Below are 25,901 nucleotides of genomic sequence, written 5' to 3'. Positions count from 1 at the left end.
GGTTTATACATACCTGCACAGCAGAATGTGTTAATATTAAACAGCAAACAGTCCTTCGTGGTCTAGATGGTTGCCAACCTCAGATGTCAGTTGTGGTGTGTTATTAAGCCTTTCGGGCACAGAGAGTGAGGGTGCGTCTCTGAGCCGCAAACAAAGAGGGTTCAATGAAAGTGGCCACTCTCTCTGACCAGCGGGGTCAGCAGTGCCTGACCGCATTAGAGCCGCTGAATTAACACAGCACTGAACGCCTGCTAGGGGTACAGATCCATAACACTAATGCAGCCGCGACCACAACCAGAGAGAGCGAGAGATAACGGATAAAGTCAGTGCTGCTGTTTACATATTGTCATATTTGTTCGTACACTTACCCCCCAAAAAATTATTTGGACACTGTAATGAATTTATTTAATTGCACTAAATATCAAACCAAGTGGCATTTTATAGCAAAACCACAGTTTTTGTAAACTTTTTTAAACTTTGTGGTGGGCAAATACTAGTGGAACATGTCCATAGTTAATGTGATGAACTAAACCTGTGGTTACTCTCCTGGGTGAATTTGAGGAGAACTGACTTCATACATCCAAAAAAGTGATGCTAAGTGAAGGCTATCAAGAACATGCCCTGGCTCACCCCGTTTCAAAATAATTTTTTGACAATTAAGCTCATCCTTCTGCCAATTCTATAAAAAAAAAAATTTAAAATTAAAAAAATATTTTTCTTACAAATATTACATTAATATTTTAATATAATATTTATACATTTATTTATATAATACATTTGTACAATTGTATTTGAATTTTTGTTTTACTGTATTACAGCAATGAGAACTTATTTTGAGAGAAAATGTGCTTTATAGTCATTAAAATAATGCAAACGATCCAAACAATTCTTATTGTCCTAAAAATTGGCTTCATTTTCTTTATACATTATTTTTTTTTCTTTCTTTTGAAAGTTTGAAATGTAGTAAAAATCGTGGTACCCAGTTAGGTCTGTGGAAAGCTCTAGCATCACTTGAGCAAATGCCACTTGGTTTTATATTTTGTAAAATGCAATGGCATATAATAATGCAAAGTACATGCAAAAATCCCTTTTGGTTCAATCCGGCGCTTTGTTTATCTTTTTGTTAGTGTGTAATGCTAGATTTCCTCATGCATGTCATATTTATCATGTTGGCTCTCTGACATTTGGCTTGTAATGATTCTTTAGAGTCGTTTCCTGTAGAGCAGGTCGCATTGCCATAGCGTGCCTGATCTGTAGCCTGCGCTCACTCAACTATCACTAATGAACAGGTGCTTCAGACACAATGCAGTGGGAAATTGTGTGAGTGGTTATGGTGCGGTTACATTAGACTAGTATGCGAAATTACTTCAGACTCTGCAGTGAATATGTGACAAGACATGAGGACTAAATGGTAAATAATTATAATCTTTAATGTTTTGATCCCCTGTCAAAAATCTTTTTCAGTCATGCAAAATGAATCAAGTGTATGAAAGTGATTGGAACACTAAGGCTACGTTCACACTGCAAGCCTTAGTTCTCAATTCTGATTTGTTGCTCAGATCTGATTTTTTGTATAGCCTAGCTGTTCACATTGTTGACAATATCAGATTCCAGAGCAAACATATCATGGTCCTGGAGTGACCCGCATGCACAAAAGAATGATAAAAAGCATGCTGTCATACGGAATAGGGCATTAAAGTAAGAGAATACGCATTTATTTATAGTGTGATCTGCCATGGAAGCCAGCAAATTTATGCGCAGGCAGTATAAAAAAACTAAGACGAGGATGCAAAAAAGGAGTGCATAATTTTTAAACATTTATGAAACGAGCCCTCATGTTTTGCTTGTATATAGAGCTGTCCCTGTTATACTTATGAGTTCTGAGACTGTCCTTCATTGACCCTTCAACTTCAGGTATGTTAAATCTCTGAAGTGACTCCCATGAGCACAGAATTGGGACGAATGTTTCTCTAGAGGGACGTAAAAGTCTCATGAATTCCGATTTGACTGTTCAGATCGAGGTCGCGTTGCAAAACATCTGACCTGTATCAGATTTAGGACCACTTATGGAAGTGGCACATATCGGAATTGAAAAGATCAGATTCTATGTGGTTTGCGCTGTTCACACTGTCATGAGAAAAACAGTCACATATGAGCAAAATAATTGGATTTCGGCTCAGTGACCGGCCCATAATGCTGAAAACTAATGTGCATGTTCGCCACAATCATAGATTGAAGAGTGTGTGTGTGTGTGTGTGTGTGTTTTTTATGTATTCTACTTTTGTCAGGTATGTTGTGTTGATGGCATCTTTCATGAGAAAAACCACACCCTCTCCTCCCCCAGGCGAGGGCTGACTGAGGCTGTGTGTGTACTTTGATAGTACTGCCAATAGAATAATACCTCATTAATGTTTACCTACGGAGTTGATAAACCTGATAGACGGGCCCCCCCCCCCCCCAACAAACACACACACACACACACACACACACACACACACACAAACAACAGAAGCACAGGCATCTTGAAATGTTGAATGCTCTCCATACTTAGCATAGATAAATTGGCCCCAGGAATATTTAGACACTTTATTCGCACGTAAAATGCACTGTAAAAAAAAAAATGTATTCAACGTTACTTGCCATTTCTTTGTAATTATTTGTGAAATTTACTAGCCATTTCTAAGTGAAAATTGTTCAGCAAATCCTACACCAAATTTGTTCAGTGTGTATAAATGTTATTACCTAACAACCTAACAACTGATCAGACCAGCAGCATTAGTTTTTAAGAAAGATACATGCCCTCTTGTTAAGCAAAAAATCACCAGTTTGTTATGTCAATGCAAAAATACCCCAGAAAAGTTAAGTTAGTTCTATGAAAAGCTTATGCAGCATTTGAGCACAGATAGAGAAGAGAAGAGAAGAGAAGAGAAGAGAAGAGAAGAGAAGAGAAGAGAAGAGAAGAGAAGAGAAGAGAAGAGAAGAGAAGAGAAGAGAAGAGAAGAGAAGAGAAGAGAAGAGAAGAGAAGAGAAGAGAAGAGAAGAGAAGAGAAGAGAAGAGAAGAGACGAGACGAGACGAGACGAGACGATTATAGTCAGGGGTTTCGAGTTCGACTGTATTTGCATTTTGGCACACATCTCTCAGAGGGCATGTAAATCTTTTAACAATATCATTTGCTGTGTTATTTTTCCACAGATATCATTCTGTGTTTCTGTAAATAAAGGAGTGTGCATGCATACATTACTATGTATGTGTGTGCGTAAAACACCTGCCAGGTGTGTCATCCATTAAATAATGCATGCCACACCCATATATATAAACGCTTAGTTCTGCATATTGCAGATGATAATTTAATAATTCAAAAATAAAGATAAAAGTATAGATAAAACTCCTACTGGCTCTTTGGGAAAGTCTGATTGCATGCTTTAAAGCGATCATATTTGCTGTCGTTTTCTTCATTTGAGATGTTGAGATCTCATTTGAGATTTTTCTTTCCTTTGGGAGGATACAAATCTTGCATTTGTGCGAGTGTTCTGCAATTTTTAATGGTGGCATCATCACACTAATGCTATTAACAATCGTTCTGCTATCTATGCATCATAAGAATGTTTCTTCAAAGCAACGCTGGTGGACATGGCTAACGGCGAGTGGCAGCTTTCGTCACCACTGACGCTAAATATGAATGGAGCCAATATCGGATGGCAAATGAATGGAATGCGTTTGAAAAATGAACAGACGTTTCATTACAGTGAAAACAAATGGTCAAGCTTGCAGTGCAGATTTATCCTGTGAATGTGCGCATGGCTGCTTTAGCATGCAATGAATCCTTGCAGATCCTAGAGCTACAGCTCAGCATTTGACAAAAAAAAGGGTATTTGAGGATATAAAGGATGATTCTGTCCTAGTTATATTCACCTCCCAGTCATATTTTCTTTTCTTTGAGGGTTAACCTCGACAAAGGCTGACAAGAGAGGCATTATCTATGCACCCATGCACAAGTCACAAACACACACTCAATATCTCCATCCCTCATCTACCAAGCTCAACCTGTGTTTGCAGACACCATTAGCAAAGACTAATTTAATAAAGTAGCATAATAAAGCACCTCACAGTCCATGATAAACATCTGAGAGGCATTGGGTAGGAGAGAGAGACAGAAAGGAGAGGGAGGAGTGTTACGGGAACATTATAGTGAATCATCTGTTTATTTTTCTGCCATTTTTAACAGTGAGGAAAATTCTGCAAATAGCCTAATTGAAGAAGCGAGATGTGCCCAGACTTCCAGTAACACACACACACGCAGAGCTTGTTGGGAAAAGGAGAATTTCTCTCTGTCAAAGCGTAGTGTTTCAACATTTTAGGTTCATATCATGAGGAATCAATTTATCCTTGATCTTTTGAGATAAAAGACTTCATTGTGCCATGAAAACTATCATTTTTCAAGCTCAAAACGTTCTCGTTCCGCACTTCTGACGTCAGACAGATACATTTGACCATGACCGCCATACATTAATGAGGCCTGTTTGAAGTTCAGAAACTTGGCCCATCCAATGATGATAAGATAACAAAGAGTAAGTAGAATAAATTCTATTATTTACATATGAGAAGATCTGAAGATAAGATTATATAATATATATATTCTATGGTATGTCCTCATTTAGATAGCTAAGCAAACAATTATGCATGTGAACAATAAGACTGAAACCTATTCTGCGTGATAGAAATATCTCTGTATCAGTTCTCACACTCCTGCAAGCTGCAGTTGCGTCAAATCCTGTCACAGGCACACACATGCGTGGGCGCTTGCGTTTTGAAATCAAGGGTCTCTTCCTGCCCTTTAACACCTCTAGCAGTTCTCATCAGATCACCTCCTTTCTCTGTCATCTCCTCCCTAATTTCCACTCAGTCTTCCAGAATAATCTCAAATAAAGTCTTCAGACAGTCAGTCTCCTCTGAGAGCTGCACGCTTAAAGAGCCGGCTGAAATTCCTCACGCGAAAACTCAGTTGCGTTTAAATTTCATTAGCTTGGCAAGGGAATGCGCTCCTAAATCACACTCTTAACACGAAGCGTGCTCGTTCTTTTGTCCTATAAAACCCAGGCATTATATTTCAGAACATTCCAGCTGCATACAGCCAGCAGAGAGCAGAACACCTCCGTTAGATGCAACACCTCCGTCATGTGCTTACAAGAGTCAAATGCATGTCGTATCATCTGGGTCAGAAGGGTTTCTTGGTTTGAGTTACAACTAGGCCAACCAAACCACTCATTTGCAGGTGCATGCACATATGAACACAATAGCTCTGACATGCACACTGCCAGTCAAAGGTTTGGACTCAACTACTCGTCGTTTATATGACTATTTTACACGTTTAAGAAAAAGAGGAGGGCCATCAAAATGATGAAATAACAGAGTATGAGAACTATGTTGTAAATTATTTTTGACTAACTATTGTGAAACAAGTGAACTCATTTTTTCTTTTTTCAAGAAATGTTATATATGTATTATTCATTATTAAAATATTAAAAAATATATTTCAAAATATATCATATTTTTGTTAAGGAGTATTTGTAGCACACATCCAAAAACACATATGTAATTTCTCAGTGAAGTCACAAACACCCACAAACACATGTGCGCTGTTACGCCCTTTTTGCTTTTAATGCTTTTCTGCATAAGGACAGGAAAAGCAAAGAGGGCGTAACAAACACTGACACTGAAAACACAAAGCGGTGGGTGACTGCCTCTGGCTCGTGTATTGTCTAATGGATATGGGCAGTATTCAAAGGTCTTTATCAACTTACCCTAGAGAATGAATTAAGGACCAAAGATAATTATAAAAGACACTCTTTATTCCCTCGGATTTCCACATGACGAGAAGTGTTTGAGACACTGTACAACTTATTACAGGGACTTGCTCAAGGCCAATAATGATGGCTTATGGCTTAACCACTACACATGAATATGTTTTAATTTAATTTCAATTAGGTAAATGCAGCTTCAATTTTTCATGTAGTAACAGTCATTTCTTCTTTATTTTCATGCATATATTTGAAGGTATAGCTGTATAAGTATGAAAGAACCAAAAGAAAAAGGTACAATAAAATTACTTTTTTTATTTAAGTATTGTCTTACTCCCAGGGTACTTTTGATATCATTAATATTAAAATTTGAGGGGCAGAAAAATCTCAGAAACAGAGTGCCGTGTGCAGTTTGAGGTTGAATAGAGGCTCTGTTCAGGATTTTAGTTTACTCCCCAACACACTTCACTGGCACAAACCCGTTTCCTGTCATGGGTTGATGGGATTGGTCAAGCACTGCTCTGACATCACAACAGCTCTCAGATGGACAGAGAGTGAGTGTGTGAGTGGTTCGAAAAAGAAGACAGGTGCAGTGATCTTAGCAGATGTAGAAACGTCTCCAGCGTTCGTTACTACGGAAGCACACTTTCATCTGAGGCCTCGGTAACCACACCTGACGTTCGCACAAACTTACTCCCACCAACTGTCAACTACAACGGTGGAGGATAAAACAGGTGGAGCTCTACATTCATTTAACACATCGAGACATTTCAAGTCATATAGAACTGCTTTGCAATGCATTTTCAGAGATGGTAACCCTATTGAACAAATTCAGACTACTCTCATCCTCAGACGGGCCGTCCAAAGTCTGTACACACACCATCCGAAGCATACTGCGCATAAAAAGAGGAATCGCATGTTTGCATTTTGGGAGATCTAAGATTTTAGTCAGTCTGCCTGAAAGTTGTGTTTACAACATACTGAGTTGATATGCAATGAGCATTTTTACTAATCATTGAATTACCAAGTTTCATTTTTCCATGTCTTTTTTTATTAGTGTAAATGGCACGTAAAAAATAAAAATTAATTGTGGTTGGTAATTTTATGCCAAAAGTCAAAAGTATGTCTACAATTTCTGCAGAATTGCTTTTAAAAATGAATAATGACACATAGCACATGAAAAATAATTGTTTGTAAACGTCCCTCATTTCAGAAAATCCAGCAAAATCGTATGTTTTCCTCCAAACCTTCTTCAGTCGGTCGAGCTAAAGCACGCGTTACCGTCTGTGCAGATCAATTTCACAATGTTATCAAGTGCCTATCAGCCCCATTTATAGACACCCGTACAAATATTAACAGTGTGCCCGCCGTAACATGTCTGGCCCTCCACAGCAAATGTCGAGTTTCAGTCCTGCCCAAAATGCATACACACTCCGCCAGCGCTAAAAGAGCCTGTGTTCTGTCTGTCCAAAAGGGGAACATATGTTTCTTTCTTTTCATCGTTAAAGAGAGAGAATGAAGAGAGAGAGAGAGAGAAGGAAGGAAGCTGGGCGTATCAGTCAGTTGATCAGTGCAAGTATGAAAGCTGAAAGTGTGCAGAGAGGGCCTCTGTGTACACATACTCCATGTGCAGAAAGTACGAAATCGAATGAATGATGACGATGGCTATACTTCTTATATCCCAGAACTGTTAGTGGGCAGGATGGTTAAACTTTAAGTAATGCTAAAACGGTTAGTCAAGATGAGGAAGACATAACATTAACCAGTTTGGTCATTTATGAACATTTAGTTCATTGCATTTGTCACATGACAAATGAATGAAAGACTCAAGAGTTGAACTAATTTTTCATTCAGAAAGAAATTAAGTGATATCTTAATGGATGATCCATTGAATCATTTACTCAACCGATTCATTCGAAAACATTGATTCATTCAATACTCAATTCAAGTGTCTTTGAGTCATTAAATCATTGATAATCAAGAATTATATGATAATCGATTATGAATAGCCTATATGTTTACATTGTAAATATATTGTTTATTATAATTTGTATATAATCTGATATATAATATAACCTGACAATCTGATCACGCTTCGTCTTTTGTGACTTGACAAATTACATTTCAGTACAAATGAATCTATGCTGCATGAAAAATAACACACACCCTAACCCATGGTGAAACATTAAAATGCATGTGAATTTGATTTGAACATCTTTATTAAGAGGTTGTGGTGTACATCTATGTCTCCATCATATGTGTCTGTTGCATCCCTGTCCATTTCCCCATGACATGTGCGTGTATGTGTGTATGAGAGGGATCCACTCTAATTAGTGTGTCTGTGTGTGTCCTGTGGTTATGATATCATTCTCACAAAAAGTCAACATTCCTGTCTAAGTGCCCCCTTACCTATGAAATATTCATTCATCCATAATAATTCAGACAGGGTGAATGTAGCCAGGGCAGATGTAGGGTTTGACCCCACAGCCGTACAGGAGAAACACTGCTAGTGCCTGAACAGAAAGGGTTTAACTATGACTTTACAACTGCATTAAGAAGATATACAGGATGTCAACAAATAAAATGACTTAAGAGTACTGCTTTAAAACAAATACTTACTAAACGTTAGTGCCTGAGGCTAAAAAAAGTCATATTTATATATCTTTTGTGCCATAGGAGCTGTTTTGCATTTAAGTGTTAAATGAGTCATACAGTAAGAGTAGAAAAAGTATCAAATAAAAGAGTAGAAAATGAATCAGCTCATATCATTTGATGATAAATTTGATTGATGTTGATTGCAGATTTTGGAGATCTCTTCTTTTTCTCATGAAACATCTGAAAAGTAGGGGAAAAAAGTATTTAGTTGTTTTCTATTTAATCTCATTGCAGTCTAGGAGAAACAACTGAGAAATATTTTTTTCTTTCCTCTGGGATTATGTGTTTGTTTATCTCGCACTTTATAAATAAACCAAAAAGTACAAAAAAAGGACTATTTATCATTTAGATCGAATGAGAGAGGGAGACAGACAGTGCATGGCAACAAATGGAGGGAGCGATAAACTAACAGAAATATTACCCCAGGGGTAAAGAAAAACGTGGAGTGATGCATTGCCCTTGGGTGAAAGAGAGGGCAAGAACACACAAAATCCATATCACAGCGTCTGTTATCTCTCTATATCTGAATAAAACATTCAAATACAGCCATTACTCCACATTAAAAACCACAAAATGTTCACATGTTCTTCACACAAGCCACTGATAGTCACATTAAACTCATCCATTAGAGCTGACCAGACTACACATATGATGATGATGATAGTGTGTGTGTGTGTGTGTGTGTGTGTAATTGCTATTGAAGTGGGATGGCAAATTATTGTCAGTGATAAACACACACACACACACACACTCATAGCGAGGTTTTTCTTGGTGATTTCCTCTGTGGATCATCAAGCATTACATGAGTCACGACTGAGTACACAGCTCTGTCTGAAAGCCATAAGCTCTTTTCCAGACCATTTTACACAATATCTGTGTATTTTTATGCTTATTAGAACATGATGTTGTTAGTTTTGTGAAATGCTAATGTCAAACTTTATTGGAATCATTTGTGAGAGTTGCTGCCTATGTGAAGTGTGTGCATAACCATAAATTTTTTATAGTAATGCATAACCATATAGTTTTTTTGCATAAACAAGACAACTAAATGAGTCATTTGAAGTGCTTTTAAGTTTCACATTTCTGGCTCGATTTATTTCAAATAAGTGTCTTAACTATAAATTGTCTGAGGGGTGAGTCAAATGTATGTTCCGGTTCATTCTCGTTCTAATAACCCATTGCATGTGTCTCTGCAGGTCACCGTGTGAAGCCGGACGACCCTCACAAGCAGTTTTCCGATCGCCTGAGTGACATCGAGCGTTTCCAGAGGGCCAGTCTGAGGATGAACCCTGGCAACGGGACCGCCCGCCCCCACCAATCCCATTACAGTCCCTCCAGCACCACACAGATACCAGGTGTGTTTTGTCCCTGGATGCCCTACAGATCCTGTGTATGTGTTTGTTAGAGTCAGACGTTAGCTCGTCACAACAACTCGCACCTCGACGTCTGGAATCTAGCAACCCCTCTCGATCTCGGCTCCCACGTCAGCGTGTGTGATAGTGGGCGAGGATACGTTCTCAGACGCATGTAAAGACCTTTGAGCATGATGTCTGCTAGCAAAACAGCAAAACTCTCACTCTCTCCAAGGCACGTATGCACATCGCTTACAGTCTATCTTTCTATTTTCTGTCCCTCTCGCTCAAATAAACATACACACCCAGGCACTTTTCGCACCCCACCCTTCACTCACCCACCTGTTCTCATACGCGGCAGTGTGTGTGTGTTGCTGAAATGTGCTTCTTTTATTAATTCTTGTTTGCTCACTGTTTCTGCAGTGCAGACTGAATCACTCACATTTCTAAAGAACTCAAACTGGTGTGTTTTTTTTACAGCCATCTGAGCAGTCGTGACTCACGTTTCAATCAAACTCTCATAGTTGCTCGTCTCTGCTCACCACAGTCATTAGCTAAGAAAGATCAAGCGTTTATGAGCATTTTGTTTAGTTCTTTCAACCATTAGGGGTGTGTAAACTTATGAATGTATTCCTCACTACTCTCGATTTGTAAGTTGGATAGTGTTTGTAAGCTGGAAATCTTGTATATCAAACAGATATGTTTTTATTGGCTTTGATTTTGTCATTTGGTTAAACAATTTCGCCTTTTTTACTTGTTTTTGTTTGCTCACTGCATCTGTAGTGTTAGCAGAATCGCTCATATTTCCAATATCAACTCAACAGAGTTGGCGTGTGTTATACGATTATCTAAGCAGTCGTGACTCACGTCTCTCTATGATCCATCAAAAAGCGAGAAAGACCAAATGCTCCCTAGGGGCATATCACGGCCTGCAGTTCTTTCATCTTTCTTTTTATTCTTTTGACCATTCACGTATGAAGTCAAATAATTTATAATATCTAATGAGAATAATGACAATTATTATAAAAATATGTAGTAATTATTTTAAGAAAAAAAAATATATTAGAACTGATATAATGATCAAATATATTTTATATTTGTATAAAATATGATTAGTTAAACATTTAAATATTTATGCATAAATTATATATAAACTATATATATATATGAAGAGTTTAGATGCAAAAGCCTCTAAGTGCCATCTGAAATTTTCTTCTAGAATGATCATTTTTATCAAGCTCGCTTATTTAAGTTCAGTAATTTCACTTAAATGGCAATTAATAGGTCATTTTCATTGCCATTAAAGTGAAATTACTGAACTTAAATATACGAGCTTCATAAAAATGATCATTCTAGAAGAAAATTTCAGATGGCACTTAGAGGCTTTTGCATCTGAACTCTTCATATAATAATATTGTTGTTTTTTATTTATATAAAAAGTATCTGATTTTATCTAATATATTTAAAAAAATATATATATATATTTCAAGGCATTTAGACAAACAATACCTTGTGTTTGGTTAGGACATGATGTTATGGTCAACCGGAACCCATAAAAGTCTGGTTTCTTTCGTAACCGTCATTATTTATGAGTAGTTTATCCATCACGCGCTGTTGAATTAGAGGCGCTGGATGTTTCAGTGGTGTTTTTGTTTGGGGTATTTGGTAAATTCCTCCATCAGATTGACCTAAATTCAGAAGGGTGGACTCTTATTCTAGCATTCTTGCAAAACCAAAGCTGTGACTCATTCAGAGCTCAGCGCGAGAAGAATGGGAGATTTACACTTACTGCATCAGTGTGCTTGAGCGGGTAAAGCACGTCTAGTATCCATATCTGCAGGTGGATTAGGACAGGAATTATGTCTTCATGGAGCTGTCAGAGGCCAAGACTGCCGACACACACATTTCTAGCAGACATAACACATTAACAGAGCTTTAGCTGTCGGGAGACTGCGTGTCTGTCACTGCTGTAGGCCTGTGTGTGTGATACATCAAAACCTGACTGTTACGTCTGATATTAACACTGTCTCTCTGTCTGTCTCTCGTTTCGTCCCAACTTCATCTTTATATCTAAATCTTAACACACACACACACACACACACATTGTGTCAGACAGCTCTGTGTGGTATGAGGTTTGCAGACAGACATGTGTAAGATAGACATGTTGAATCAGATTTATTACCTTCATCACACAGTAATTAGATGGTCTCTCATTCCACCTGAGTGATGCAAACTGTGAGTGTGTGTGTGTCTGGTGTTGATTGCATCACCCCGGAGTCTTGAGGTTAGCAGATTGTTGATGACTGTAAACAGATATTAAGTTACAAAATTCACAGCACAAACACAGACATGGTTCATAGTTAAACAGATTTGTCAAAGCACACAGCGCCGTGCCACAAACACACGTACACACACCTATTGTCATGCCAGAGGAGCAGGGAGGCGAATTCAAGTTGGCATTAGTTAACATGCAGCAACTTGCTTCAGATGAAAATAAAACGAACAAGGAATAAACAAACGAGAAGTTCATTTGAGTTCATTGAAGAGAAGAAAAGAGATGCGGGCAGAGCTGTGTGGTGTGTACTCATGCGCTCATGCACATCCCACAGGCTGCGTTACTGACAAACACATCAAATATATCTGTCAGATATTTTCATTTCTATTTAATTATATGTTGTTCTATATTTATTAAATAATCATTTTGTAAATTTGTAAATTATCATTTTCATTATATATATTAGCCTATATGACACGAGAGCTGGAAGGTAATGTTCTCAATTGTCACAAAATAATGGCAAGCTGTGTAAGACAGTGAACGGACAGTCCACTCCGTGTGTGTGTGTGTGTGTGTGTGTGACTTCAGAAAACCTTTGAGAGTTTTAAGTAGGTGTGGTGAAAGATCTAATATATAACCAGACTTCATGGTGGCTGTGTTTGTTTTTGCTGGTACTGAGGAAAGCATGCATTTCCACTCAGTGTTATACAGCTCTCGCTCTCTCTCTCTCTCTCTCTCTCTCTCTCTCTCTCTCTCTCTCTCTCTCTCTCTCTCTCTCTCTCTCTCTCTCTCTCTCTCTCTCTCTTTCTCTCTCTCTCTCTCTTTCTCTCTCTCTCTCTCGTATTTCGTATAGATAGAAAAAACACGCCATCTACCCTTAGTAGGCTACTTCACAACAGGGTAGTTAAATTAATCAGTAAATAGTTTATTTGATCAATGAATGAATCATTCACATGAACAGTCTGACTGAACTGATTCACTAGAACAAACTGAGTCAGTAGTTCAGTCAATCTACACTGCTGTATGTTGGCATTATAGCCAAAAATAGATGAGTTACTGTCATCCTCGTCCTCTCTCAGCTCTCAGTTACGCACATATTGTACTGCTCACAGACAGTTTCTGTGACACTGCTTTAATAGCAGTAGAGATCTGTCTGTTATTGACGTTGTGCAACGGCCAATCAAAATATTTGAGTGAGATGTTTATTTTCAGCAGAAGCACCAGCTGTGGCCTGAATAAGAGCATTTATACGGAAGAATTTATCATTGTGCAGAGAAAACCAGAGAGAGAGAGAGACTGGGAACAGTGTGCCATTAGTGGTGTTTGCTAAGGCAAGCATCATTATTACTATTGCACATACTTACGGATTTAGGGATTTATTCAAACTCCTTACCCTAAGTATTAAACTCGTCCCATAATGCTTGTTGAGGACATATGTGCTTGTATTTTTGGATCTGATCTGATTTATGACTTTAAAAATAAAATGGGCAAATTGAGAAGACTTTTATTGAAGGAGGGACTCGGGCCATCTAGAGACCAGAATATGACTTGGGTTGCAATCATCCCTCCAGAACACTCTAGAAACCTCGACTAGCATCATGCTGGCAAGTTTTGCATGGACAAGCACCAGTCATATTTTTCTCAGAAAATGTAAAAATGTAGTTGCATACGTCTCATATCTCATACGTGTATGTGTGTGTTGCAACGATTAGCTTGTAACAACTATCTCATCTCGGACTGAGAGCAAACAGGATTCATTTGCATGTCAAATTGGCAGTTCAGTGCGCTGACACACACACACACACACACACACACACACACACACACACACACACACACAAACATACTCTATATTTCCCAAAGTATCTTATTTTAGACTTGTGCAGCGACTGTTGCGTTTGTGTGTGCGAGACAGCTGCGTATTAATGCTGATGGAGTGATTTAAAAGCTCAGATCATACACACACACACACACACAGGCATCACGCGCTAAAGATAAGATATGTGATAATCACACACACCTTTAACAGACACCCAAAATAGCATTCCTCGTGACACGCTGATACTTTTCTTGGCTTGTCAGCAAAACAGAAAGATTTCAAAGTTATCTACTCATACACATGCATTTTGATAGATGGAGCTCTAACGTGTGTGTGTGTGTGTGTGTGTGTGTGTGTGTGTGTGTGTGTGTGTGTGTGTGTGTGTGTGTGTGTGTGTGTGTGTGTGTAACGTGACACCAGCATAAGATTTCATGTTTGTTTTTCTCAGCACCTTTGATGAAAACACTAGCAGCTCTTTCACACTGAGCGTGTGTGGACAAATTCATTCTGTCGCAATCCTACAAACACACACAGATAGGGCTGGGCGGTTATAATATTCACTGTTTATTCATGATGATTTTGCTGCCTAATTAAAATTAAAATTAAGCAACAGCATCTCCGGTTTAAACTGCGTTAGCAAAAATGATGTTGGTAAGTTCAGATGACTTCCAATAATCAGTTTGTTTCGTTCGGTGAAATGATTCAAAACCGATTCAACAATTAATGTTTCATTTTTCTAAAATTCAAAAATGTTTACATTTAATAAAATGTTCAAGGAAAATATGTGTTGATAAAAATTGCTGTTTATTATTATATATTGTTATATTGCTGCATATAAGTGAAAAATATATTTTTTATTATTTCTGTCAATTTAAAAAAAACTGTAAATAAATAGCAAATACATAAATATCAATATACAGATATCTTAAATATTGTCAAAAACGTATACAGAATTTTCTTTTAACTGCATATACTTTTAACAGCGCTTTAATATTTATTGCATTCATATTTATGTTGTTTTTTTATATTTTATCATTACGTGTTATTATATCACTGCATATGAATTACATTTTATTTTATTATTATTTGTGTTAATTTACAGCAATTGTTAAGATCAAATACAAATTAAGAGCAAATTAATAGATATCTGAGAGGGATATAAAATATTACGATTTTTTAGCAATATCACATATCGCATTATTATTTATTTATTTATTTTTGTATTAATATTTTGGTTTGATACATTTACAAAAATTGTAAATGTGTGTGTGTGTGTGTATTGTATGTATCTCATAGATTACCAGTTGACAAGTGATTAAATATGTATATGTTTTTGTTGCAGGATTATGGCCAGATCAGATGGACCCTCCTGCACTGAAGACATGCAAAGTGGAAGATGACTTACGCTGGTCAGGTAAGAGACTTTACAAACACACACCGGTACACATTATGTCCATAAAGAATAAGAATTCACACAAAGATGTCGTTCCAAACCCTTTTGACTTTCTTTATTTCCTTTTTGTGGTGATCTATTCCGTACCCACACATCTTTTTCAGGAATATGATTTATTTATTTTTTGCATAAATGTTCATTGGTGCTCTTTTATGTTGTTAGTAGTTTAATAAGAGAATTAATCTCTGTTATATATAAATAATCAAAAACCACACACACACCCCGTTTACCTCAAATGACTTCTTTGTCTTTGATATGCAGATGTGTGTGGGTGTGTTGCAGTCCTAATGGGTGAATCATAATATTAATGATCCAATCAAAACGAAGCATTTTTGTGGAGGGTGCTGAAACAAACAGAATGTAAAAAATTATCTACTTTCGCTTTCACACACACGCATGGACCCAGAAACAACAATAAACATTCTCTGTGTGTGAAATACACACATACACACACACACCTGCTTTGGCACATACACACATACAAACACTCTCACTCGAAAACATTCACACAAACTCTCGCTGCCATGGACACACGGCCACATACCTGGAGCTGGCAAGGTTTTCCTTCCCCGCGGCGACGCAGAATTCCTGCCCTTCCTGTTCCCGCAAACCCCACACATCCAAACCAGCTGAGTCATTTTACCTCCACCACACACAAACACCCACCAGCCCGTGTGATATTTAAGTTATAGCTTTCTTTAATTGCACTTTGACTGATTTATTATTCCTAATAGACTTGCAGTTTGTCAGGTGGCATTTTTCAAAACACCAGATGGCAGTTTCATCATAATTCCTGCTCTGTAAAGTGAGGAAATATTTGACGTTTATTAAAGGCCACAATGCACACTGCAGCCAAATATACTGTCACTCTTCTACTGAGTGTTTCATTTCAGTCTGTACAGTCTGTAGTCACTAATGGGAGTGATTTTTTTCATGCATATTTTCATGTATCAAAAATAGCACAAAAACTTTGCTTGTCAACTATCACAAGATAGTTCAGGATATTCACTCCTACATTTAATTGTGGTTGTCATTCCTTGCAGTGTGTACGTGGCCAAAGAGAGTTTTAAAAGTAAATTTTTCAGTCTTATTTGGAAGACAAAATTCAATTTTAGAATTTAGATATTATTTGTTCTAGAACCCATTCGATTCGATCAGATCATATTATTGCAAAGTTGACCAGAAAATAATTGTATTGCTCAGAGTTTGCTCTTACATTGCTTAGAAGATTTAATGAGGTTTGTAAATATGTCTCATTTAAGTATCAATTTTGTCTCGGATGTTTCTCTTCTCTTCTAAATCTTTCATATAAGTCAAGTCAAGTGTATTTGTATAGCGCTTTTCACAATACAGATTGTATCAAAGCAGCTTTACAGTATTAAATTAAAATAATACAACAAGGTTGGTTTCTAATGGAATTTATTGATTGATAAAATTAAAATTAAATATCCCCAAAATATCCCCAATACTGTATCTGTTCTCTGATACATTTACTGTATCTCAGCTGTATGCAATATAAGCATACAGTTGAGATACAGTAAAAAGAACGTGAATAGCTCAGATCATTTGGTCTTGGAAGAACTTGATGAGAAATGTTTGAGCTCATATTGAGATGTCTGACTTTGATTGCAGGCTTATCTGAGCTCTGCATGAGACGTAGAAGAGACTGAGTTTCCTTCTGCTCTCCATCTCATTGCTGTCCATGAGAAGCAATTGTGATATGAAGTAGATCTAATTTCTGCTTTCTCTGTCCTGTTGGTTCAGAAGCCATGTGTTCTCTGCTGCAGACTTGCGTGAGTGTAATGTTGACTCACCGCTCTGAACTGCGGCGATCAAAAACGCCTTCAGGAATTATGAGATCCAACCGTTCTTATATTTCATAATAATTGCTTCCGAAAGAACTGAATATTGATTCCTTTCAAAGTCCTAGAAAAGCAAAAGCTGCTTAATAATTGTGTGTTTTTTGGATCAATAATAATACAGTCATTTCAACAAATGGATTTTAGAGTCAACAAGGACAGAATTCCTCACTGGAAAAAAAAAAAAGAAGCATTCCTGATTTATTCACAAATGTGTCTCCAGGTATTGAATCAATGACCTGATTTGTAAATCTCCAGTAGAGTATCAGATGTTTGTGAATGGTAACCTGACCCATCCTGATGTATGAGATCGCAGCGCGGCACATGTCGGAGATTAGCTAGTTTGCATGCGACATGCTGTGTTGTCTTATGGACTACAGCTCTAACATAAACACACTAGATCTACATGTTTGCCTGCGTCTCAGGTTCTCTGCCTGTCAGAGTGATATGCCATTACCTTCAGTTATCATTAATCAACATCCAGTGCAAACATTGAGCCACTTCAGTCTTTTACCTACTTGGAAAACTAGGCTATAATAGTATTTGGTTGAAAGTTACTCTTACCTGCATTTACAGTGATCTGCATCTGGACACTAAAGTCACATTTATAATAGATATACAGACTAATAAGTTTTAACATACTGTATGTATATATATATATTTAAGTATCAATTTTGTCTCGGATGTTTCTCTTCTCTTCTAAATCTTTCATATAAGCATACAGTTGAGATACAGTAAAAAGAATGTGAATAGCTCAGATCATTTGGTCTTGGAAGAACTTGATGAGAAATGTTTGAGCTCATATTGAGATGTCTGAGTTTGACCGCAGGATCATCTGAGCTCAGCATGAGACGTGTTTGAGATCGCGTCTCAAACTTTAGAAGTTTGTGTTCACATAATATGTGTGTGTTTTGTATATATAAATATACACACATGCATATATTTAAGAAATAGTTTCTTATATATACTGTATATATATATATATAATTTGTATTATAAATATATTTATATATTATACAAAAAAAATTTATAATAAAAATATATTTTAAATTTTCTTAAATATATACATGCATGTGTGTGTTTATATATACAAAATAATTATGCACAGCACACACATATATTATATAAACATAAACTTTTATTTTGGATGCGATGAATCGCGATGAATCGTTTCACAGCCCTAATATATATATATATATATACAAAATGAAGATCTTATGGTTGTCAAACGTTAGTGGAACATAGTGTGCAACAACAGTTGGTTAAAAGTAATAGTTTGGGGCCACTGTATATTTGACAAGCTGTAGCAATAGTTTGGTTGGTTCCTGTGGGTTTGTTTCACCAGTTGAGCAAAAAACCACATAGTAGAAACTCAAACCATGAACAAGTAGGCAAGTCTGGGATCCACATTATTTTATGATTGTTAGATATGAGGTATTTTTGATATCCTACATTCTGACGCAAATATACAGGATTTGATTAGATTATATACAGAGTAACAAGTATATATTTCAGTCTTTATGTCTCTGTCTTTCTCTCTCCTGGCCACATGATTTGCCTGGTCCAGGTGTAATCCATCTGTTTTTGCATTGCCATTTTACAGGTGAGGGCCGAGATTTGCATCTGCACCAGAACCCTGATCCCCACTCAAACATGCACAATTCCTGCTGACTAGCTACTGCTTGCTCTTCTGTTAACAAACAAAATCTGCAGTCAAATGAGGCAAACCTCTGTAGTGAGCCGGGTTACACGCTTGACTGTGGGCTAGTGGAACTGAACTGCTCACTGGGATGGGGGAAGGATAACGTAACGATAGGGGTCATTCTCATGAAACTGTGACAGTTTGTCCATTACATTTCTTTTGTGAAAAGAAGTTCTAAATTGCCATGGAAGAACAATTCCCCCTTTACTATTCTGACTAGTCACTAACAAATATTCTTTACATTATATTATAAAATATTATATATTTTTATTTATATTAATATTGCTTCTGCTAAAAAATCCTGTTAACTGTGTTATTCATATTCATTTTAGTTTGAATCGTGTGGACAAAAAAGGGAAAACCCAAACCTATATTTGGAATATTTATTTTATATTATATTAATATTCAATGTTAATATTGTTTCTGTAGAAAATGCGTTTTTTTTTCCCTTAACCGTTTAAATTAATATTAATGTATTAATTTTCATTAATAGTAATATTTTTTCTGTATTTTATTTGTTTTTTTCATCTTTATAATGTTATTTTCATCATTAATATTAATATTATTTAAGGAAAATTACATAGAATAATGGGTTATACCACATGCTTTCCTTCTCTTTGCTCTTTTAAAGAGTTTTTCCACTGATACTAATGTAGATCATCTGTATTCATGGAAACACATCGCAATTCTCTAGAGCAGTGGTCTTCGAAAGGGGGTCAATAGTGTGTTTTCTATGATTTTTGTGGTACAAACATCATAAAGTATGTCAAAACATTAATATGGCACTATATGCAAGTTTTCATTGGCCAGGCATAAAATGAAACTCTCAATTTTTATAATAACAATAACAAAATGTTTCTATCCACCAAGGGGATGTTCTATCTGAGCAACCTTCTGGAAACTTTCATGTTGTTAGTATCCTGTGAGGCACTAGAGGGAGACACTGAGTCTGAACATGTGTGTGTGAGGGTAGTGAGGGTTAACAATGTCTACAGTTTGGGTGTTATATCTGGTTTGCAGCTGTTTCTCAACTCATTTGTCAGATTTCCGCTTTTCGTAATTAATCTCGTTTGGTGTGTGGTCCTGGTAAACCCTATGTTATGGGGACAAAATGTCCCCACAAAGATTGGCAATATCTGAATCCTTGTTCTTGTTGGGAATTTTTTTGGTCCCCATAAGGAAAACAGCTTATAAATCAGACTAAATTATGTTTTTTGAAAACTATGTTTTTTGGTAGGTTTAGAGGATAGAATATACCTTTTAAACAGTATAAAAATCATTATGTCAATGGAAAGTCGCCATAAAACGTGAAAACCGAATGTGTGTGTGCGCGCACATGAGTCTGGCTGGAATTTGTGGCCATTTCAGTTGAATCAACAGCAGCTGAAATCTTGAATTCTCCTCGGTTCGAATCAGATCCCGGCCCCCCCAAAAGTGTAAAAGAGAAAGTCAACACCCCTCAGAGAGAAAGAGAGAGAGCGGGGAAAAGTTGAGGATATTGAAATGGAACTGTATGCTTTTCTCTCTCTTTCTCTGTTTCTGTTTGTAAATGGACCCAGTGCCCCAGACAAACGGGGGAGAGACTTTTAAACAAGTCAGTGGCACGCACAAACGGCATTCTCCTCCCTCAGGCGCCTGCATGCCAAAGCCTGCTCCAGTATCCCAGCAGCCCTTGCTCATATGCGGGCAATAAGCTGAAAAATAAAGCTAGAAAACAGATCAAACTGGCAGACACGGGCAGCAGTTTGTGTGCAGGTGCACAGATGTTTCCCTTACACCTGTTCACACAGAACATACCAGTCTTCATCATCTTCTTCCTCACCAGCCTCGTGACCTTACTTGCACTGTTTTTACAGTTTATCAGGCGTTCACAAATTACACTATGTGGTGAGATCAGTCTCTCAATAGGGTTCTGTGGCAATTGTTCATCTGATGAATTAGACAAATCATTTTAATATAATGCATATTAAATATTAATATAGTATAATATAATATAGTATTACTTAAATGGTAAAGATTTTATAATCATTTTATTTATTAATTTATTATTATTATTTTTTTTTTTTTAATTCAGTCTTGGTCTGAAATTTTTTATTTTATTGAAAATTTGTAAAAATGTAAACATTATTTTGTAATCCTAGAAAGCCTTTGCCCAAAATTCGTGGAATGTTGTGTACATTACTTGCATTCTGTTTTTCTTGTTGTTTCAAATTCTTGTTACTGTAATGCAAAAAAACAAATCATTTACGTTTACAAAAACAGGCATCACTATCTTTTTGCAAAATAATATTTTTGTTTTGATTTTGGGGTGAAATGTTCTATTCCTTTTTATGACGTTGCAGTTTCTTTAGACTTGAGTGATTTATTTGAACTCAGTTTTATGGTTTGACTTTTATTTGAGCAAAAAAAGTAGATGCATTCTTACTTAGGATCATTTCTGGGTCACAAACATTGAGTATTTTTTAATTGAATTTCAAATGATTTAATCCATCATTTATTTTGATGTATATTCATGAAATTGTGTAGATGTTAAACTGTCGCTTTCTTTATCTTCAGGTTCGGAGCTGTTCCAGCAGAGGACATCCTTCCCGTCTCTGTCTCCATTAACGGCTCCTCGTTTCTCTGATTCACACATGCATTATCCGGGTCCGTTCAGCTACTCTGCTAACCCGTCCAGTACTGGAATCGGTGGTCTCAGTGTAGCCGGCATGCCCACCTCCAGCCGCTACCACACCTACCTGCCTCCTCCCTATCCTGGCAACCAGAACCAGAACTCACACTTCCAGACCAACTCCTCGCCGTACCACCTGTACTACGGCACCGGGTCCGGCTCCTACCAGTTCTCCATGGTCCCGACCGGCGGCGCCGGATCAGGAGGCGACAGGTCACCCACCCGCATGCTGACGTCCTGCACCGCGGCGGGTGGAGCCGGCGTCACCGCTGGAGGAAACAACAGCCTGCTGAACGCCAGCCTCGGGAACCAGAGCGACGGTGTGGATGCCGACGGGAGCCACAGCAACTCGCCCACAGCGATGAGCGCGTCGACGCGCATAGACGAGTCCGTCTGGAGGCCTTACTGAGAGAGACTGAGAGGAGAGGGCGAAATTAAGAGGAAGGTGAAAGTCTTGCATGTTTGATCGTTTTTTTTTTGTTTCTTTGTCCTTCTATGACGTCAGTCGCTGATCAAATGACCAGAAGTTAGTTTGACAGGCTGGTGACCTTTTGCTGTGGACGCTCCATACGGCACAGAAACGGACCAAAACTGAAGGAGGACACAAGTCTCACGGGAAATTAAGGTGTACATAGATAGAATAAAAATTATCATAAAAAAAAGAAGAAAAGGCATCCCATAGTAATATATCAGCGACTTTTTTTGTTACTGAAAAAGCTGAACAAACCAAAGAAAAGCAGGTTCTTCACGGACATATTCTGATGGGCCTGTAACTGAAAAAAGACAATTTCTCCAGCCTTACAAACCAATCTGCCTGAAAGCTGTAATTCCCAGAGTGCTTTGCAACCACGAAACGCTGCAGAGATGAAAGCGTTTGTCATGCAGACAGTGTGAAAGAGCTTCACGGAGCTGCAGGACCGTGGGACTTTTAACGTGTAAATATACCAAAAATGTCGCCCGCGACTTTCAGGTACTTTCCAAAATTGCTAAAAAACTCTTGAAATGGTGAGATGTGATCATATAATACAATGTGGGTCAATGTGAGATGTTATGACTATGGGTTTTTAATTAAAAAAAAAGAAAAAAAAAAGGTTTTTAGGGGGAATCACAAAACCTGTCAGGAACATATCCAGGTCATATTTATTGAGAGATGAGAAATCATATTTTCCTGAAAATGAATTTTTTTTGCATTCTGACATTATTTTAATCAAAATGAAGCACGTTTGACCCTCAGATTCTTATTGTAATGCAAAACATAATGATGTATTATGCAAAAACATAGACTAATAATTTTCTTTATGCAAAGAATTTTTTCTTTATGCAAAGAATCTTTTCTTTTTGTTTAGATTTTGGGGTGAAATGTGATCTGGATGTGTTTTTGTGAGATTCACCCTTTAGCTGTGGGGTCTTGATTTGTAGAAACGTAAAACAGTGTCTAAAGACAGACAGGTGTTTGAAATTATTTTTATTTTTTTTTCATTTTGTGTCTTGCTTTTCACCGAAATCACAAACAATTAATTTGTCTTTGAACTTGTGGAGACTTGTCTTTTTTGGAATAATTTTAAGAGTAATTATTTCTTTCTCAGTGTTGATCGCTTTTTATGACTTTGCAGTTTCTTAAAACAATTCTGATGCTCAGTTTTATGGTTTGTGTATTTTTTTTTTTTTTTTTTTTTTTACATTTAATTTATTTGAGCCAAAGTGGACGCGTTCCTATTCCGGGTCGTTTCCGGGTCACAAGCATTTCGTATTTCTTTTTTTTTTTTTTTCTTTTTTTCAATTTAATTTTTAATCTTTGTTTTAATATAAAATTGGAAGTTGTGCTACTGTAATATATTCTTTCTAAATTATACAAAACAAATTTTAATGTAATGTCTATGTTTTTCCAATGCAGCTTTAATGCACTAAAACATTTATTTAAGATGTTATGTGTCCTTGTAAACCACATAATGGAGACATTCTTACCAGATTGAGTTCCACATGATATTTAGTCATACTGCCTGAAAGGCCAAAGAGTCGAACAATCACCTGTTGTCATCTATGTTCTCTAAAGTGTGAAAAATATGTTGCTCTAAGCACTTACATTATGTGTCTATTTTTCCTACCTTGTTCTTGGAATGACTGAAATCGGAGACAATAATTGGGCACGTTTGAAAGGAGATCAGTCTCGATTATTTGAATAACAAAACCGTGCATATGCTCATACAAGGAGGGTAAAGTGGCCATGACACACACACACACATTCGCGTAACAGGTGTAAGTGAATATTTCGGCCCATAACCCAGAGGTTTTTCCCATGCTCACACCTGCTGCCTTCACCTGAGGGCGAAGAGCCCCAAAAGAGCAAAGGAAACAAGTAGAAAGATGGATGAAGAGAGCCATATCTCCTTTCGCAATCATTGGTCATCCTTCAGGCCTTGTTATCCAAGCAGAAGTGCCCGTGTTCAGCTTGATTCACGGCCGCTTTGATGCCTTTATGGCGGCGGTAATTTTCCTTCCCATTGTGCCTCCCCTTGATTATTGCCTAAAGCTGCAGTCTACAGGAAAGATGGATTCAAAATGTGAGCTGGTCTAGTTACAGGCGGGAGTCTATTCTCTCCTGCGAGGACTTCTGGGTAATGGAAACCCTTGCTATTTGCGTTTAATAATTCTCTCAGTGCCTCAGTCTGTATCTATTAATGTCTGTGGATATCAAATCCTGTCGTCTCATCGTATGTGAGTTTGTTGTGATTGTTGATTATGATTGAGCTGGATAATCCAAATCAGGCTAAATTGATATTTGCTGGCCCGAAATAAGACCAAAAATGCATCTATTTATTTCCACTATCAATACTGATTTTTATTGTGTGTTGCATTGAACAGTCTGTTGACGCCAAGGCTCTGTTCCAAAACCGAGTGAGCTTCCTACAAAACGTGCACAACTATTTATGGCTGTGTAAAGCGTTTTTAAAAGCAGAAGTCTATGTGGGCTGCAGCGAAGCTCAATATGTTTTGGAACAAATCCCAAATGTTGCCAGTGAAGTGAATATCACTGAAGGCCACGAGTCTGTGATGTTTGTAATGTGCACAGATTGTAATCATGCTGAAAGAGCTAAAAAGCACAACACACTCCTGTAGAACAAAATGTCTTTTTCACTCATTGTACGTTTGTTATTTTGGTTCTGAAATATGCTCTTTTGTTCATTCATTGTGTGCTAATGATGTAGTTTTTTATGCATTTTAATTAAAAAAAGATCAGGATTTGCTTGTGATTTCATTTGTCATTGATGTTTTTGTAATTCAGCCATTGATTTTACAATGCAGTAAAAAAAAAAAAAAAAACTTCAATATTTCCACATTTCAATAGTGTCATTTTATTGAGATCGCTTAAAGTGTAACTTTGCCAATTTTCAACCCGTTTTGTATTGTTATAACGTCACTGAACACTGTTTAGGCTACTCTTTCTCCGTGTTGCCTGGACCGAGAAGTTTATTTGTCAGCAAAACTTTTACCAGATCCAGAGCTTTTGTGAAAACGGCCATTTCTTTTAGTTTTTCTCCTCCGTTTGGCCTAAAACACTGTTTTCGATATCCAGGTTGAATCCAGTTTACAATTCTTTGCAGCCTTTAACTGTTGCCTACACACTAAACTTTTACTCTTTGAATTCTTGCACACAGAAACAAAACAAGTCAATACCATAATGACTAAAAGTAGCGTATCCAATGCAGACTGGTGGGAGTGGACTTAGATGGCAACATGCACAGTGCATTATGGGTGGGGTGGGGGGGGGGTTACTGTATAGGCCGACAAGTTTTATTGAAAGTCCATTTTGCCACTTTAAGTTTAAAGATTTAACATATTTTAGTCACTTAAAAACAGCTTTAAGCTTAAAGAAATGAAACTGCTTCTGACTTTGACAATTGTTTAAAATGATGTGCCCTCACATAACCTGGTTCATGATACTCAAATAATAAATAAATACATTTACTTTGACTTATACACTATACCATTCAAAAGTGTTGGGTATGTAAGAGTTTTTAATGCTATCTAGTCAAGAAGTCCTCATTATTGCTGCATTTATTTAATCAAAAATAGTAAAAAGATACTGAATTTTTTACTTTTGACCAATGACCAATGTAAGTGCCCTAGAAAAATCTGTTTTATAAGTCATGCATAATGTATGAAACCTGCAAAATCTGCTAAACGACTACATTTATTATAAATATAGCTGAGGAAATACTCATATTTAACTGCCAAGCTTCTCTTGCATATAACCTTCTAACATGAAGTGTTTTTGTTTTTTTTTCAAGCCAACATTTGAAGTTGTTTTCTAATT

At 37.1% G+C, this 25,901-nt stretch overlaps 1 protein-coding gene across 2 annotated transcripts in view; it reads left to right on the top strand.

Moving 5' to 3' along the window:
• The window catches only part of runx3 (RUNX family transcription factor 3), a 56,688-nt gene extending 31,851 nt beyond the window's left edge, over positions 1 to 24,837 (top strand). For both annotated transcript variants that reach the window (XM_081351959.1, XM_081351958.1), the window contains 3 exons: positions 9,652 to 9,810; positions 15,244 to 15,315; positions 21,472 to 24,837. In XM_081351959.1, coding sequence (XP_081208085.1) covers positions 9,652 to 9,810; positions 15,244 to 15,315; positions 21,472 to 21,995 — 755 coding nt within the window. In that variant the 3' untranslated portion in view covers positions 21,996 to 24,837. The remainder of the gene's footprint in view (positions 1 to 9,651; positions 9,811 to 15,243; positions 15,316 to 21,471) is intronic.
• The last annotated feature ends 1,064 nt before the right edge of the window (positions 24,838 to 25,901 follow it).

Source organism: Scardinius erythrophthalmus (assembly GCF_964197995.2).
Source record: "Scardinius erythrophthalmus genome assembly, chromosome: 21".
Lineage (NCBI taxonomy): Eukaryota > Metazoa > Chordata > Actinopteri > Cypriniformes > Leuciscidae > Scardinius > Scardinius erythrophthalmus.
The sequence above is the reverse complement of the archived record's forward strand: the minus strand, read 5'-3'. Positions and strand labels throughout refer to the sequence as shown.